The 17,876-nt window shown below is 28.8% G+C and overlaps 2 protein-coding genes across 2 annotated transcripts; one reads left to right on the top strand and one right to left on the bottom strand.

Moving 5' to 3' along the window:
• The first annotated feature begins 4,377 nt into the window (after positions 1 to 4,377).
• Positions 4,378 to 6,181, top strand: LOC114389995 (FCS-Like Zinc finger 8-like). The gene is made up of 3 exons (XM_028350690.1): positions 4,378 to 4,756; positions 4,884 to 5,592; positions 5,696 to 6,181. Exons 2-3 carry the CDS (start codon positions 4,889 to 4,891, stop codon positions 5,781 to 5,783), a joined length of 792 nt encoding a protein of 263 aa, XP_028206491.1. The 5' UTR covers positions 4,378 to 4,756; positions 4,884 to 4,888; the 3' UTR covers positions 5,784 to 6,181.
• A 3,290-nt stretch (positions 6,182 to 9,471) lies between these two features.
• On the bottom strand, positions 9,472 to 12,018 carry LOC114390004. The gene is made up of 3 exons (XM_028350698.1): positions 11,799 to 12,018; positions 9,890 to 11,654; positions 9,472 to 9,794 (listed from the first exon to the last, which is right to left on the bottom strand). Exon 2 carries the CDS (start codon positions 11,457 to 11,459, stop codon positions 10,863 to 10,865), a length of 597 nt encoding a protein of 198 aa, XP_028206499.1. The 5' UTR covers positions 11,460 to 11,654; positions 11,799 to 12,018; the 3' UTR covers positions 9,472 to 9,794; positions 9,890 to 10,862.
• Positions 12,019 to 17,876: the final 5,858 nt, after the last annotated feature.

Raw genomic sequence — 17,876 nt, forward strand, 5'->3', positions numbered from 1 at the left:
ATTGTTTCTGAAAGTGTAATGCATCATCATAACAGTTAGTTCTTGGAATTAATAAATAAATTTCTGAAATTGAATTATAAGAACAAAATGTATTTTAAGTGATTAATTACAAATTTACACTTGATATCTATTTATGAATTGAGATTGTATGTACAAATTAAACACAAAATCTATTTTCCTTTTTCAAATAGTACTGTTTGTGTTTAGTTTTAATTTGTATTTCGAACGGTGTGAAAAAATTTTATAGTCTAATAGTATTACATTTAGGATGTCTTTTTTTGGTAATGGAAAAATATTTATTTGAGAGAACTTGTGAAAAGTTTATTTTAATTTATAAAATAACATAAATATTAAAGCTCTTTTATACTTAAATAAAAAAATTATTTATTTTAGTAAGTTAAGATATATAAACATCTCTATGTATCAAAACTTTTATCAGCACTTATTATTTTCACTTTTTTTTGTCGGATCATATTATATATCATAGTAATAATAATAAAAATAATAGTACATGTTACACTTACATTTCTCTCTTTTATCATTCTTTTCTCTCTAGGTATTTAATAAATTTTGGTGTCCACCAAATTTCTCTCAAGATGTAGAACATAAACCCACTTTTATATCTCAAAGATTTCTAATTAGTTTATAAATAATATATAAGTATTTGCATTTATAGTGTATCAAAAATAAATTCTAAGAAATTGATAATAAATAGTATTTAATTAAATTATTTATCCACTTACATTTACAATTTATTTAAATTATACCCAAATAGTATAAAATATTTTATTAAATAAAATTATTTAATGCTAACATAATACAACTACTCCTTTCATATCTATTATTTTGAATACACACTTTTGAGATGGGTATTTTTTTATTTTTTTTTTCTATTTTAAGCTTGAGATGATAGAAGCGTAGAAGAGTCGAAATACGTTACGTCCCATCTCACGACGACGATGAATGAGTGTACGTATTTGGCGCTGGGCTGGACCGGAGCATGAAAGTTGCTGCTAGAGCCACACCCTTCAGATTGGGCCCCACCATTTTCCTCAATTCTCAAATCTCTCTTCTTTTATTTCCATTTATGCCCCACATGTTTTGATTGAGTAGATGGACCACCCACCCCAAAAACACTTTAACCCACTACGTTATGTTTTGTATATGAGTGAGTGTTGTACTAATAAACCAACCTTGGCTTTGATAGAAATCATGACCCTCAAGGAAAGAGGGAAAACTAATGTGCGATTTGTAGCACAATTTTATGAGACATTGTACACGGATGAGTTCTCTTAAACATGTCATGTATTTTGGCATAAAATAAATATTACGGTCAAGAAATCAGATTTATGGTCCCTTCTTTATATAGAAAAGCTAATTAAGTAACTTTCACCACGAACATGATATGATGTGATCATCTCATAAAAAAAATTATTCGGTGGTTTATATGTCAATATTACAATGGTTCCTAATATATATATATATATTCATAGATATTCTATGTGCAAGGCTCACGTATTAAATTATGAAAATGAAATTAAGCAGCTCAAATGGTTCAATATGCTCCATAAAGTGAAGCCTTAACTTCAAATTAAAAGGATTCAATTTCAACTTTCTATGCCAAAAAAGGCTAAACTATGAGCTATAAAAAATGGTGGTAAATCCAGAGCTATGGATTTTAATTTTACTTACCACAACAATTTTAAAATATAATGCTTACACTCAGATATACATTGTGTATTTGATGTACATTTGCTATTAAACTCCAATGCTTGACTTCGGTTTAGTTGTGCTTAAAAACTGTCAAAAATGGGATTAAATTTTGTAGTCGAGAATATTTCACGTGGGATGTTGCACAAATTACGTTATAGAATAAACATGTGAAAATAATTTATTCGACCAAGCCCAGGACCATAGTTTAATAATTGATAGAATACCTCAACTTACAAGTTACAAACTTGCACAAAAGGTGCCTGCATATCGAAGTTAAGCCATAACCACAAATAAAGTGATTTATATATGTACAAAAGGCATAAAAATAAGTTATTTACACAAGTGTACACACCATAGCCATCGTAGTGTACAATGAGAGATAACTACTATTAATTGAAAATCATATTAAGAATATAAAAGTATAAAAAAAAAGTCATACTTTTGATTTATTTTTTTTACATCTTTCTAAAGAGACTAATCATTATGATACACAAAAAAAATATCCTTTTTGCCATTAAAAAATTTGGTTAAATAGCATCTTAGTTCTTTAAAGCGTAGAGTGTTGTCATATTAATTTTTGAAAATAAACCCTTAGAATGTAAAACAAATATTTAAATTTAATTACTTACCGTCACTTATTATTTTAATAGTATATTTACTTAAGTGGGAATTTTTTGAATTTTGAACTAAAATAATTTATATGTTACACTATGTTTTATATTTATAATGAAGAATATAAAATGTAATATAAGATTATTTTTAATCATTGGTAATTTCTTTTAAATACTATTGAAATTTAATTTAAAAATAGAGATGAAGGATAATAGTTTGGAAGAAATAGACAAAACGTATAAAATATATAAGTAAAGATAAAAGAAGGGTATTGCAAATACTCAGACATAAATATTTATTATTTACAGTGATCTTGTGTGACTCAAGTAAAATTAACTCACATGAAAGGGATTGAGGTTATCAGATGGGGTTCATGTTTTTAATAGTCCTTCTGCTTGGATTTAATTAGTTATGTTGGCAGATGTGTCTTTTGTTTCTTTTTTCTGTAGGTTTTAGTTTGGACTTTTAATCCCTTGTATTTAAAAAAAAAAAACATATTTGTCACGTTGTAACACTCTCCTGCACCCCTACAAGGAATTTCATGTTTTTACATAAAATTAGGAAGTAAAAAACATGTTAGTACTTTGATTAAGGTAGGGAAAAATTCCGGTATGTGTGGGTTCTGTAAAATTTGAAAAAATATTAATTTCGCTTTCATATAATTTTTTTTGTATTAATTTGATTTCTGTAAAAATAAAACATATTTTTATTAGTCCTTAGCGTTAACTCTGTTAAACGATTTCTTGGTATGATTAATAGATTTTATTACTTTTTTTCTACTTTCTCAACCTCACTTGGAGACACATAAGAACCCATTGATGTTCCATCTTTCATCTTAATCTCATTAAAAAGTGTGAGAAAATCAATTAGAAAATGACAAAAAATTATAATTTTTTAGATATTATCTGTTAACAATTATTCAAATTATTTTGTGGGGTTTTAAGCACAACAACTTATTTAATTCCCTTATAATCAAATTATACATGTAAGTTTATTAAGTTATATTAGATTATTGTTTAACGGACTTACAATAAAAAAATAATAAAAATAAATTTTATTTTTATAGGACTCAAATTAATAAATTTCAAAATCTGATCTAATTTATCGTAGTCAATTAGTTAATTAGTTAGCACATTGGTTAACTATATTCTTGAACACGAAAAAAAAAATCATTCATTTATCAAATTATCTATTAATGTATGAAAAAAAATTCAAAAAAAAAAGGACAGAAACAAATTCACTTTTATACATGGAGCAATTGATATAGTAGCAAAAGCAAGATGCCTAAGTGGATTACAAAAAAAATTTTGAGGACGTATTTTTTAAATTTTACATGATCTCAAACATATATAAAAAAAAAAAAAAAATCGGAGTGTTATCTACAAGTACTAAAAAGCCCTTAAAAAACGGAGTAAGGATTACATTTTTTTCTTAATTCTTACATTCGAATATCAAAAAGTACGGAGATTTGTGGAAACAACAACAAATAAAGTTACAGTAAAAAATAAAAAACAAATAATCAAATTGTATAGTTCTAACTGATGTCCATTTGTGTAAGTAATCATGACTTTACTTTTTTCTTTAAAAAAATCTCAAAATGCAAATTAATCAAGGTTTTTTAACTTAAAATAATAAGACTCCTAAACTAAAAATTGTATAGTTCTATTTATATATAATAATTATTTTACATTAGTGTAAAATCATCGCCATCTATAATTTTTAGGTGAAAAAAACCATTTGTTTTATAACGAATTTAGAATTATCCGATATTCTTCTTTAGTTTACTATCCGTTTCCTTGTTCGAAACCACACCAGAGTGAGGACAAAACACCTTGGGTCAGTCATCAGTGAATAAAGGATAAGAAAAGACAAAATAAATAATAAAAAAAATTACGATCAGTCCTTTGGTTTAATGGCACAGTTTGCATTTATAGGGAGAGAAAAAAATAGTATCGTATTATTAAAAAGAAAATTTGAAAATGAAAGCAAAACTTTGAAGTAATAAAGTTTGATTTTCATGTACACAACCTCTTTTGCTTTTTCTTCCTTTAAAAGCCACATTCGAGCATCTATCCTTCTCTCTCTTCCAACAAGTCGAAAGCTTCCCTCTTTTTTCTTCTCTTTCTGTTTGTTCTCTCCATAAAATTCCAGAATTTAAACTCTCACACAAAAAATCATAAACACCCCAAAGTAGCAGTACGTGTTGCACTAGTAACATCTTTTTTATGGGAATATATGCTTTTTTTTCCTGTTGAATAAAATTAAACAAGAAGAGGGAGCAGATGCAATTCAGTTACCCTGACAGTTTTCAGATCACCACTTCTTTTTTTGGCTTTGTGTCTCAAATTCTTCACAAACATTCCCAGAACACTAGGATTCTTTTTTTTTTTTTTCTAAAAAGAACCCTGAACTGAACCTCAAGTGCAACAAGGTACATATATTGTGTGTGTGTATATATATATATATATGTTGTTTTTTTGGATATTATAGTCTTCATCAATCAAAGTGGCTTTCTTAGTAACATCAATTTAAATACTTGTTTGTTTTTGTTGGTTAAGGACTTATGCTGCTGAGAAACAGATCAAGAGCTGTGACGAAGCCAAGTTTGATGGGAGATCAGAGTTGCAAAAGAACAATCATCCCTTCTCTATTTTCACCAAAATTCCGAGACTTCACTGTGAAGTGTCTCTCAGCAGGAGCTGAGGCTTTGAGAAGCCCCACATCGATTCTTGAGACCAGAGCCTTATCATCCCCATTTGGGAGTCCTTTGTCACATGACAAGAAGATAGAAGCAGCTATTACCTCCCCAAGAATGCCCTCAGAAAACACACCCTTTTCCTCAAAACGCATTGGCCTTGCTCTTGTTGGTGCACTCAAAGATGAAACTTTTCCTCATAATTCAACTAAACCAAGCAGTGGAACTGTTCTTTTTGGAACTAAGCATAGAGTGAAAATTCCACCTTTGCCACTGCCACCACCTTCATTTGAATCCAAAACATGTGCTTCTGATTGTGCTGCCAAAACCAATGATTCGCAAAATTTTGCAACAGGTCTTATGACTTTGAGTGAGATGGAGCTTTCCGAGGAGTACACGTGTGTGATAGCACATGGACCTAATCCTAGAACAACACACATATTCGAAAATTGTATTGTGGAAAGTTACTGTTCCCTGCCCAATACCCCCAACTCTCCTTCACTCAATTTCCTTAGCTTCTGTCACACTTGCAAGAAGCACCTTGAGCAGACTAAGGACATTTTTATTTACAGGTATAAGCTAGCTCCATTTCCAAAAGTGATAGGTTTAAATGATTCATCAAGTATGATTTTTTATTTTTTTATTATTCTAATTCATTTGGGTTGTGTTTTGTAGAGGAGAGAAAGCTTTCTGCAGCAAAGAATGTCGCCACCAAGAGATGGTGCAAGATGGAGCAAGAAATTCAGAATTTGACAGATACTAATGAGAATTTTTAACTTTCACCACGGCCTCAAAAGTGTTGCATTCTGATGAGGATAACCAGCTAGTCACAATTTTCCATTCTTGGTTAGGATTTTCTATATAATATTTTGTCGTGACTAGCATATTATATTTTACCCTTTTGAAGTTTTGTTTTTTTGGCCTCTCCCGTGGAAATAGAGATAAGAGAGGATGAGGATGTAGAGTTCGTTTCAAGAAATGAGTAGTTTTTAGATTGCTTATGGTTTTCTCCCTTTGTTTTCGGCTGAAGCAGATGATGATATATGACTGAAAACAGTGCCTCTTTTTATTTTCTTATCTGAGTAGATGATGATGATGCATATAATTGTAAATGGGGACCAATTCATTATTTTTCTCGAGAAGATTCCTCTCTTGCAAGAATTCTATTATTTTTATTATTATGATGCTGTTCACGCCCCTCGATTGAGAAAATTCCAGCAAATCATTCAATAGTTTATAAAAAAAAATGGCATTGATAGAGAAATATACATTTGTTAAAAGTCCTTATCCTTACCTATTATTACTTCGTTTTCCTTATCAAAATGTTGAATATTAGGCTTCCATTAGAAAATTTGATACGTATAATAGGGGTATCCTGAAATATCAAACTTTTGGATAAAAGCAATTCTGTATTTCCGTCTCATTTTATAAGTTATTTTGTGTATTTTAACTTATCTCAAAATATGTTACTTCTAGAAACATAAGAAAATATTAACTATTTAATAATATCACGATATATAACTATTTCACTCAAAAACTTAAATAATTCGTAATTATTATTTTTTAAATATTTACTTTTATATTATAAGTTAAAGTATACAACTCAAGAGAGAAAAGCTCTCTCCAGTCTCAATTAGACTTTCTCAATCTTCTGTCCTTTCTTTTCTTTTCTTTGGATATACTTACTATATTTTACATGTTACTTTTGCAACTAATCAAAAATAAATTATCTAAATTTCCTAAAACTATTTTTATTTTATCAATATTTTTATATTTAATCTTCTTAATCATCTATTATTTTTAATTTTTTTTATATATCTCCATTTCTAAATTAAAATTTAATCGTCTTTTTAAAATAAATTTTAAATAACTAAATTTTTTTTATTACAATTTAAATTGTTCATTATGAATCTGAAATAAAATTATATATTTAAATGTACTTATTTATTTTAAATTATAATATAATTTACATATTTAAAATTATTTATTGGCTAAAATATTAGTTTAAAGGAATATTTTATCATAAATTTAAGTAGTTAATATTGTTTTTAGAAGTGTGTATTACACAAAAGATCTTACTAATGTGTAGTTAAAGGCATTTGTTAAAAATGATAACATTTTTTACAACAAACTATTATAAGAATGTATTAATAATATTAAATATTATACTTTTTATAAAAAAAAATAATTTTAAAATTTTAATTAGTATTTTAATATTTTTTTAGAAATAAATAATACTAAGGGGAAGGGATGAATATTAAATTACTAGCAAAATTCATGTCCCACCTCCCCAACACCATTATCACAATTTCCTTAACAGGCCCAACTATCAATGTGTCTTGATCAGGCATAGACAACAAAAGGGTCTAAAATAAAATGGGGTCATCATTAAAGCAACAATACGTACCGCAAAGATAAATTCATAAAACTTCCAAAGACGCGCGTGGTAATGGCGTAAATTATTAGCTTTAAACAATACCGGTCACTATATAGCTTTGCTATGAGTTAAGAAATCCCCACTTCAAAGCAAATCGTTATTCTTATTCACAAAGGGGAAATTGGTGGTACTTTGGTTTCCTTCTTTATGCAACACAGGTACTTTTCTCCGTTTTTGGGCTATAGATTGGGATTGAGACTCTTAACCTTTTAATTAACCATTATTCCGACTTCAAATTTAAATGTATAGTTAGGGTTTCTTGTATCTTATATATTATTTGTTTAAGTGTTAAGTAAAAGATGTCTCAATGGATTAAAAGAAGACGGTGTGACCCTTAACCTTGACTCATAAGTACTTTGTGACTACCAAAACACCTATTAGTTGAAATATTGTGTACCCTAAATATGAAAATGAAATTAAATGCCAAACAGGACTTACAAGTGCGCATGAAAATCACCTGCAACCTTGACTAACTAGTCTTGTACCCAGAGAATCATTAATTAAAGAAATTGACGTTGGGGAAGGCTCAGTTCAGCTTATAAGGTGAAAACAAGAACACAATGGAATTGGGACCCAAGGTACTGTAAAGTGAGCACGCTAAAATGCTGAGATGCTCAATTAATTGTGACAAGGAACAAACCAAAGTAACCCAAAAGTGGCGACTCTTTTAACGTCTGCTAGAATTATTAGTTATTAAGGATGAGAAATTAACATCATTCAGACATCTTCATATATCACCAAATAGTTGAAATGTTTCCCTTGAATAGTTAGTTCGGTAAGATAAAGCAATTAAGTCACAAAATAATCAAACCTTGCAATTATATTCGTAGCTAAAATTTTCATTCAAATTACACACATCTTTTCAAACAGTTCATATAATGTACACTCTTCAAAGTTCAAACAGCGATCACGAGTGTACAATATGAACTGTTTAAGAAAAAACGTAATATGAATGTCTGACACTGGGTATGATAAGTGTGAACAGTGTAAATCAGTCAAAAAAGAAAAAACAAAAAAATTGAATGGAATCCAGATGAGTGAAAAATACTGCACCGTAAGGGTGAATAATGCAGATTGAAAATATCACTGGTACTTGTGACAGTAAAACAGCCTTGCATGTCACACTGAAATATAGGAAGAATGGATAGTTCAAATAAGACTCTTCAAAATTTGACAACCAAAAATTTTAAACACTCAATCAACAACTTTTTTTTTCCTCTTTATTTCTATTCCTATTAGAAAGAAAGAAAAAATAAAGAGAAAAAATAGTTATTAATTGGATATTTAAAATTTTTTTTTGTTAAAATATAATCATTCTTTGAATAATTCCAATTTCCAAACAAGATATTAAACGGAATTCCATTGAGATAGTAGACAAGTGAAGTGAGAATTCGGTTCAATGTAGATAAGCTTCTTAATAAACACTTATTAGAGAAAAATGAAATAAAACCAATTAAAAATTCCTGAATGGTAAAATCAAGTTATGCACTTTGAATATTTTTATATAAGTTAATTGAGAGAACTTTACAAAAGTCAGGGTGCTTAAGTTGATTTAACTTAAAAAATAACATTGATTTATTGTACATCTTTATTCTGTTCTCCTGTAATGCTCAGACACATTGATAATATCACTACTAAGTTGCAACCATATTCACCTTACTAAATTGAAAGCATAGGTTTAGAATTAGGTCAGCCAACATACAAACTTTAGCCAATGCGAAGAAAATTGAGAAGTGGATCCGTTGAGATCATATGGATTGAACTGAACAAAGTGAAGTACCCTGACATACTAAAATATTTTGATTTATGAGGAATGTAGTATATGAGTATATCACTCCACGTTCCCGCGTGTAAATTGGTTTATATGAAGGGAACCAAACTTGCAGTTGCCATCGCAGGAAAATAGATCTTTCTGAATTTGGAATTGTTTAAACATGATACCAAATCTTCGATGCGTGAGAATCAGTACTCTCAATATTTCATAGTCCAAGTTCTATCAATATTAGGAAACCAATTCATTTAAAGATCAAACAACGACAACAGATACAAAAGTTCATAGAAATGCAGATAATCATGCCATAGGTCATAGCTCCCGAAGAACAGCTATATAAATTAACAAGGCGAATAAGTACTAAATTCAGATACAAAATATTATATAGATAATAGTCACTAGCATTATATTCCAGCAGACCAAACAAAATCCATAAGTAACTGCGGCAGAAAGAAAGAAACACAGACAAATTTATGATCCACAAGGTACATTATGGAGAAAAACTGAGTTGCAACTGACCACATCTCACGAGTCAGGATCGAAACAAACTTCATAAAGTTAGCCACCTGATAACACAATGAATAGTTCTTAGCAACTGCAATGTAATTGCATGAAAAGAATTTAGCAGAAGCACTTAAATAATCAACAAGTGAGATCATACCTTAAAATTTGGCATAGCATGGTCAACACACTCCATGATAACGGAAGATAAGCCAGGAGAGAACTAGGCCTAGGACTAAGGAAATAAGCATTATTCGGAATGAAACATATCAGGGGTTTACTAGTAGGTGGAGTGACATGGAATAATCCTAAAAACTGAAGCAGATACTGCAAAAGACTACTACCAATCCCTTCTTACTTTTCTTTGAAAAAAAACAGAAAAGATGATGAAGGGGTAAACTACACCCTCACTGAGGGTTAGCTAAATACAAAGTTAACAAAGAGAAACAAAGATGACTAGGGGAAAAGAAAGACTGGTGAGGAAGGTAGTAACTAGCAAACAGCATTACCATCTAGCAGACTGATATGACAGTGATGCACACCATAAAATCATGTCAGGCAAAGAAGGAAAGTAAAACAATTTAGAATAGAAGTTTGAATGGTTAAGGATTGTAGAAAGAAGAAACAGATAGAGAGAGAGAGAAGGGGCAGGGAGGGGAGTGGATGATTTTACAGTATATACATAATATCTAAAGCAAGAGGCCTAAATCCTATGTAAGAATGAGGGAAAGTTAACCATTCTGTGAGGAGATGATGCTGAGAACTATATATCATAAATACAGGATTCTTCAGGTCCAATAGATTAAATCAATGTCAACCCAAGTCTATTCCAAGCCACTTCTACCCATTACCACCATTCTACATACCAAACATTTTCCCGAAGCTTCCATCAAGTTGCACTATCCATAGCAAAGCCTGCTTTCGATAGATTCCTCTATTATACACCCAGTTACCGTCTCCACAGCAAAGCTTGATCCAAATTCCAAAATCTGGAGATTGTTGACCCACCACCACAGCCAAGATTGTCAAGGGCAACAACACAACCGAAGGCTACATAAACCAACTAAGACTACAAACTTTATTTGGTATCTATACACATCTAACACTAACAGGAGCCTATTGCTCCTTGCACTTCAGTCATCATTGATGTTAAGATTAAGAATGCGACACAGGGTCTTAGTAGCAGAATCAGCATTATCATCAAAGAGATCCCTTGTAAAAGGCAGATCCAAACGCTCCCTGCTAGGGGAAGAGGGCGCAGACTTAGCCACCAGGCGCATTTCAATCCCAGGGGAGGAGGAACCAGGAAGATCAAGAGACACGGTCCTCTTCGGCCGGACGGAAAACTTGGGAATTGGTAAGGAACTGGGAGGTGGTGAGTTTGAGTAGGTAGGTCCAGCCCACAATTCAGAAAGCAAAACGCCCCCACCATTAGGGACATCTTCACTCTCCTCTTTTCTACAAGCTTTACCATTGATGGGAATTGGGGTGCTCTTGGGAGTAACTTTTACTTTCCCAACCATTTTGTTATCAGAGTTAGGTGGTGTTTTAGGTGAACCATGAGATTTCAAAGGAGTTGGCAATATACCAGTCCTCCCAGACTCAAAAGTCCTGCAATTGATATCCCTAAAGCCCATTGAAGGAGAACCCCCAAATCGAGCATGGCCCTGTGACTTGGACCTGCTGCAGTATTGGTTCTTATGCTGCTCAACAACAAAAAGGGTCTCCATAACCACAATCACTGAGTCAGATAGCGAGTTACAGAGGCTCAATCCACTAGATCCAAGTGCTACAACTCAGTACAAGCTATCAGAAACAAGCACAAAACCAAAACTTTGCCGTCCTAAACATGTAACAGAAAATTTCTCCCACCACCAATACACCACACAACCGATTCAAATCAACCACAGAAACTTTCTCAGACACTGAAACAAAAAAATAATAATAATAAAGCGAAAAATACAGAAATTAATAAATCACCGCTACAAAAAAAAAAAAAAAATTGAAAACTCTCTCTTAGGCATAAAAAAATCCACATTTTCAGAAGAAAGAGGGAGCACGAAAATTACCGGTCAGTGCATGAGAAAAAGAATTGAAAAGGGAAGACGAGAAGGGTATGATAGTAGTGTTGCTTTTCCTGATTTCATGGTTTTGGTTAACTTATAGTATTGATTTGTTTGATTTAGTTTGGAAGCAATGAAAGTGGCATGGTTGAGAATGAACAGCAGCGGATCTGAAAATGAAATGAAGGCCAACACTCAACACAACAATTGCATATGTATCTGCACATCTGTATTAATTAATATAAGCTAGGACTGGTTGGTCTGGTCAATATCGACCAGTTATGTTTTCATTTATTATAGATTTTTCTTTATTACTACCGATAGGTTAATAGGTTATGTTATTATCAAGAAAAAAATAATAATGTTATTGATAATAGTACTACTTTCCAGACGAATTTTTTTTTAATATATGTTATTTAATAAAATTGATGTTAAATTAAATATTTTCTAAGATTATTTTTAATAAATAGTCAGTGAGAATAGTATATAAGATGAGTAAATAAACTACTAATTAGATATATAAAACATATATTAGGAAGTTATTTAATATTTTTTTGAAATTTAAAAAATTAATTATATTTTTTAATATCTATGTAAAAAATTTAAATATCATATATTATGAAATTGAGGGAGTATAAAAAATAATATTTAATTACAAATTTTTTATTTTTTTATAATAATTTTTCCTTTTGTCTCGTAATAATTATTGTATAAAAAAATTATTTAAAAGTAATTATTATTTTTGTTTTTTTATGTAATACTAATTGTATTTTATACTATTAATGATATGAGAAAAAATTAAAAATAAATTAAGTTTTATTGATAATAAGATTAATTTTATAAAATTATTATTACTTTTTATTTATTTATTGATTTTTATAATTTGTCTAAAATAATTTAAGAGATAATTATAATGGAAGGAAATAACCAAAAAGTCATTAATAATATTTTTTATTATTTAGCACCGTAAAAGTAGTATATAATTATTAAATAATTTAAATTTTATCTGTGCTTTGCTTGGCAGGGGGAACTATAAAGTGATTCATTAAAGCAGTCTTGCCAAAAAAAAAAAAAAAAAGAAGAAGAAAGAAAGAAAAGTATTCTTATGCTTTATTGTGCCCGCCGAAAGGTATGCCAAGCACCTACGTTTCCCAATGAAAAGGAAAATTGTAACATTCACAAACAGAATTAATTGAAAATAGGAACGTAATTATCTCATTTTAATTTAAATATAAGAAAAAACATACTCGAGTTTAGTATAATAACGAGTTTTGACTAATTCAACTTATTATTTCCTCTCAAAATAAATTATTATTTCAAAAATATCTTTAAGTTTACATTTAAGCACTATCTCCAATAAAAGTAATTTAAGATATATAATTATTTTTTATGAAATTAAAAAAATTAAATGAAATTAACTAACTGAGAAAAAAGAAAGATAGAAGGAGGAGAAATTGAAGATTGAATATCTCTGTTTTTTTTTTAAATAAAACTAATCTCTCTCTTAAATCAATTTCGCTCTAATTAACATAATATTGATTATATAAGATAAGATTTTCATTAAACCCACATAATTAAGTTTTTGACTCTTCAATGAGACTTTAAGTTATTTTTACAACGTTAATGTTGACTATTGGATTAGTCTATCGTGTAGGATTAATAGCACTTAAAGGTTAAAGTTTATTGATATTTTCTAATGACTTTTTTTAATGAGAATTGAATTCATTTTTTTTCAACAAATTAAATTATATGTAAATTCCCTTACGTTCATCTTATATTATATGTGTTATTAATTAAATTACACTCATCTTATATTATATGTAAATCCTCTTACGTTTCCGTCTGAGACAAAGCTTCCATCTTAAACCGCCATTTATTTGTATCATCGACGTTTTCTCCATTATAATTATCTCATTTAATACTTTCATCTAATTTCCCTCGTATAATGGCAATTTATGTGCACGATAAATTTTCTTCCTCTGTTTTTCCAATGTTTTATCTTCTGCTTTTTTAATGTGCCTCATCGTTTTATTAGATAATAATATATTATAGAGATGATACTTTTAATAATAATGAAGAAAATGTAAAAATATATATTTTTAATTGATGTATTGATATATACCACACATGCAAAAATAGTTATTATATAAATACATTTAAAAGATATCACAGCCTAATTTATTTAAAATAAAAATAGTTTAAATTTTTCATCGAAACAATGAACGTTTAAAGTATTATATTTGAACGTACCAAAAAAAAAAACATTCTCTTTTAAATAGTAGTCTAATTTAGTATATCATTTATGCATCGTAATCTTTGTCTCTCCGATTTACAATAATACGGTGTTTTAGTTTTCACATATGGATAAGTGTTGTTCATAACATGTTACATTGTTGTCGCAGTAGTTTTTTATTACCTGCAATTATTATCGCATTCTTTTATATTTTTTAAAAACAAAAGTTCAACTCTTATTATAATTTTTTTATTTTAAATTTTGTAAAATAAAATAAAAAAATCACCCGAGCCCGGATCTATTTGGTAATGTATCTATTGCTTTTTAATATATGGAAGTAGAGTAGTCGAGAATTGTCACAAAGGATAACGTGAAAAGGTCAATTATTGTCATCTAACGGGAACAAAAATAGTGGTAAATATCTACCAAAAGCCTCATTTGGGAATTAAATATACATTGGGGGCTTATTTAGCAAATAATCAATTTACATACAGCAATTAATGTAATGAATGAATGTACAAATGGTGACTAATCTTCATAAAGAACTTTCCAACATCAGAGTAGCAAGATCATGGGCTTATACTCCACCGACCCTTGTTTGCGTATCATTACCCATTTAAGATCTTAACCATTTTAAAGTGATGTTAAAGAAATGCATGATATTCATTGACCATTTTAAGATGATCTCATATATTCACCGACCATTTTCAAGTGATATTGGGTACGTAACAGTACATTATGCACTCATCATGGATAATTTGTAGTTATTCATTAGGAACCTTAGTGTGTAAATCGCCTTAACCACGAAAATGAAAATAAGAGAGATAAAAGAGAAAATGCAATGATATGTGTTAAAAACAGTTGTAATTTATAAAAATCTGAGTATTTTAGAATTTTTTGTCATAAGATTACATATTTTGTAAAAACTTATAATACTTATTTTTATAAAAATATTTTGAACTATTTTTTTCTCCACTAAACAAATTTTGTGGATTTATCACTATAGCTACTCCAAGTCTTACAAACAATGATATGATTAATATCAATCTTATTAGAATTTATTTTATTTTAGAATTTCATTAAAAGATCCCAGTTTCACTAATACCAATTTTTAACTTGTCAATAGTAGGCTTTACTATTAATCCTCTTAACAAGAAGTTAAAATTCAATAATTATACTCGATATCAACTCTAATACAAAGACTAACTAACGTGCACATGACAGTATAAACAACATACATTCAGGAAAATCAATTTATTCTTAATAAATCAAAACCGCATTATAGAATTTAAATCAAGTCATAGATAAATTATAACCATATCATCTCATCCCACCTTATTTTCACTCATCCTTTCGAAGAATTCAGATTCAGAAATTTATTGTTTTTATTAATTTTTATGATAAATATTCCGTATTGTTAATAAATTTTAAATCACGATCTCCTTTAAATTTTAGGAAGAAATTTCCCTTACACTCAATTTCACTTTCTTTATTTTATTAAATAATTAGAATTATATTTATCATTATTAATTGTTAAAAGTTATTATTATTATTATAATATATCATCTTACTGGCTATTAGTATAAGATGTCTACCATTTTTTAATGTTTATTATTGTTACTTTGGGGTTTTATTATACTGTACGTATCTATAGGTCTATATATTTTGTTACTACAGGTGCATGGTTTATCAACTAATTGGTCCAATTAAAATAGATAGATCCACAAGAGCTCCTCCTAGTCTTCACGTGTATATATTGGTTTTTTTTTTAACGTGTACTAGTATATTATTATTAATGATACTAGGGAAAACAAGGCATTTTCGGTCTAACTGATTTTCATATTTTTTAAATAAATAAATAAAATTTAATGGATGGTCAATTTGTAAATATAATTACAAAAATAAAATGATTATAAAAATGTGTACTGCTGTCATTACATTCTCTACTCTCTAGCATTTCCTTATTCAACTTCACCTCCAATTTACAGCACCAAGGCGAAACAAAATTTGAAGAGAAGTGCTTCAAGGTAAAGAATGTAGAGTGATTTCCATAAAACCATTAAAGTCCAAAATTTTAAAAAAGGTATAAATGCATAAAACAAATAAGGCTAAATCATTTGTTACACTTGGTTACAGTGGTGTGTGGGATTCGTGAGGCATACTATATTATATTGAAACCTGTCTTAAACGAATTGTTATGAATAACTAATTTATTGTAATATATTTAGAAACCGATATCCATGATAAAAAGAAGAAAAATAAGCCGATATCCATATGTGGTACAAATAATTTTTTATTAACATGTAATAAAAAAGACAATACTATATATATATATATATATATATATATATTAAATACCAATGGTAATAGTTAACATAATAATTAGCATGAAATTAATTTTTACAAACTCCTATTTCATATTATCGTGTAATAAGCAATAAAATCTATAGAAGAAAAAAAATATATAAGACCACATCAGATAAAATAAAATGGAATCAAATATTTAGAAATGTGCATACTTTAAATTGTCATACTAATTTCATTGTTTAAGATCCATTTCTTTTTTTAAATTTAAATAATGGAAAAAAAATCTAAATTGATATAAATAAGGGCTCTTTCAAACTCTTATTTGATTAAATTCAAATTTCAAAAAAATTGCAACTACCAATAATACTAATAAAGTAATAATTATCAAAATAATAATATTATATATAAATGGTACATATTTATTTATAATTTTATATCTATTTATAAATATTTTATGTAATATTGTAATATTATAATAAATATTATATATATATGTGTATAACTATATAAAATTTAATATTTATTTAATATAGGGCAACTTACACTAGCACTTTTATAGCTTTTTTCAAATTACACATAATACTACTTTTTTTCTATTCCTATTCCCACACTAATTCCTTTTATGTTTGAAAATATTACACTAGACACTCCTTATGTATTAGATTTAAAATCCCCTATAAGGAAGGTAAGGTTATAGTAATGGTAAAATTTCACCCTTAGATTTTGTTTAATTAATATTACATATAATCTCACCCTTATTTATTTTCCTACACTACTAACTCCCTTTAAGTTTGAAAACATTACAATAATACATTTCTTACATGTTTGAAAATATTACGTTGACATCTCCTCAAATCTTACACTAACATCTCCTATAGGAGAGAGAAAAGTAATGATTAAAAAAACAAAAAATACTTATGTAATTACACAAAACCTCATGGGATATTACTATAATATGTACACTCACACCTATTTTTTTAGGGGAGATGCATTAGTGATTTATTCCATAGATTTAAGACAAAAAAACCTAATTATCTCTTTTGTTTTGATTAATTCGTTTTATGGACATTATAGTAATTAACTCTATTTTATTAAAAAATATATCTCCCGTCTTTAGTTTCCTTTCTTTCTATTACATCTCTTTTGTAATAAAAAACATTTGTTTCTCTCTCATCTTTAATTCCCTCTCTCTCTACCCCCCTCCCCCCACCACACACACACACGTTTTCCATAATGTTAATTGTGATGTGTTAGTATGTGATAAGATCGCTAGACTAGAAAACCAAAGAAGTAACCCGAGTTTAGTTAAGTTTTTAGTTCGACTTGGAAAAGCTCTTATGTCGCATTTTCAATCTATTTAGTTGGAAAATACAAAAAGCAAGGAAGAAACATGAAAAAGAAGTCCACTCTCTCTCTGAAGTTGATAAAAGAAATTCTCCTACGATTGCTGGTGAGATCTGTTTTGCGTTTGAAGTGTGTTTGTAAATCATGGCTTTCTCTTATCTCCAGTTCCCAATTTGGTATTTCCCATCATGACCTAGCTA

The sequence above is a fragment of the Glycine soja genome, chromosome 2, assembly GCF_004193775.1.
Source record: "Glycine soja cultivar W05 chromosome 2, ASM419377v2, whole genome shotgun sequence".
In the NCBI taxonomy this organism is placed as follows: domain Eukaryota; kingdom Viridiplantae; phylum Streptophyta; class Magnoliopsida; order Fabales; family Fabaceae; genus Glycine; species Glycine soja.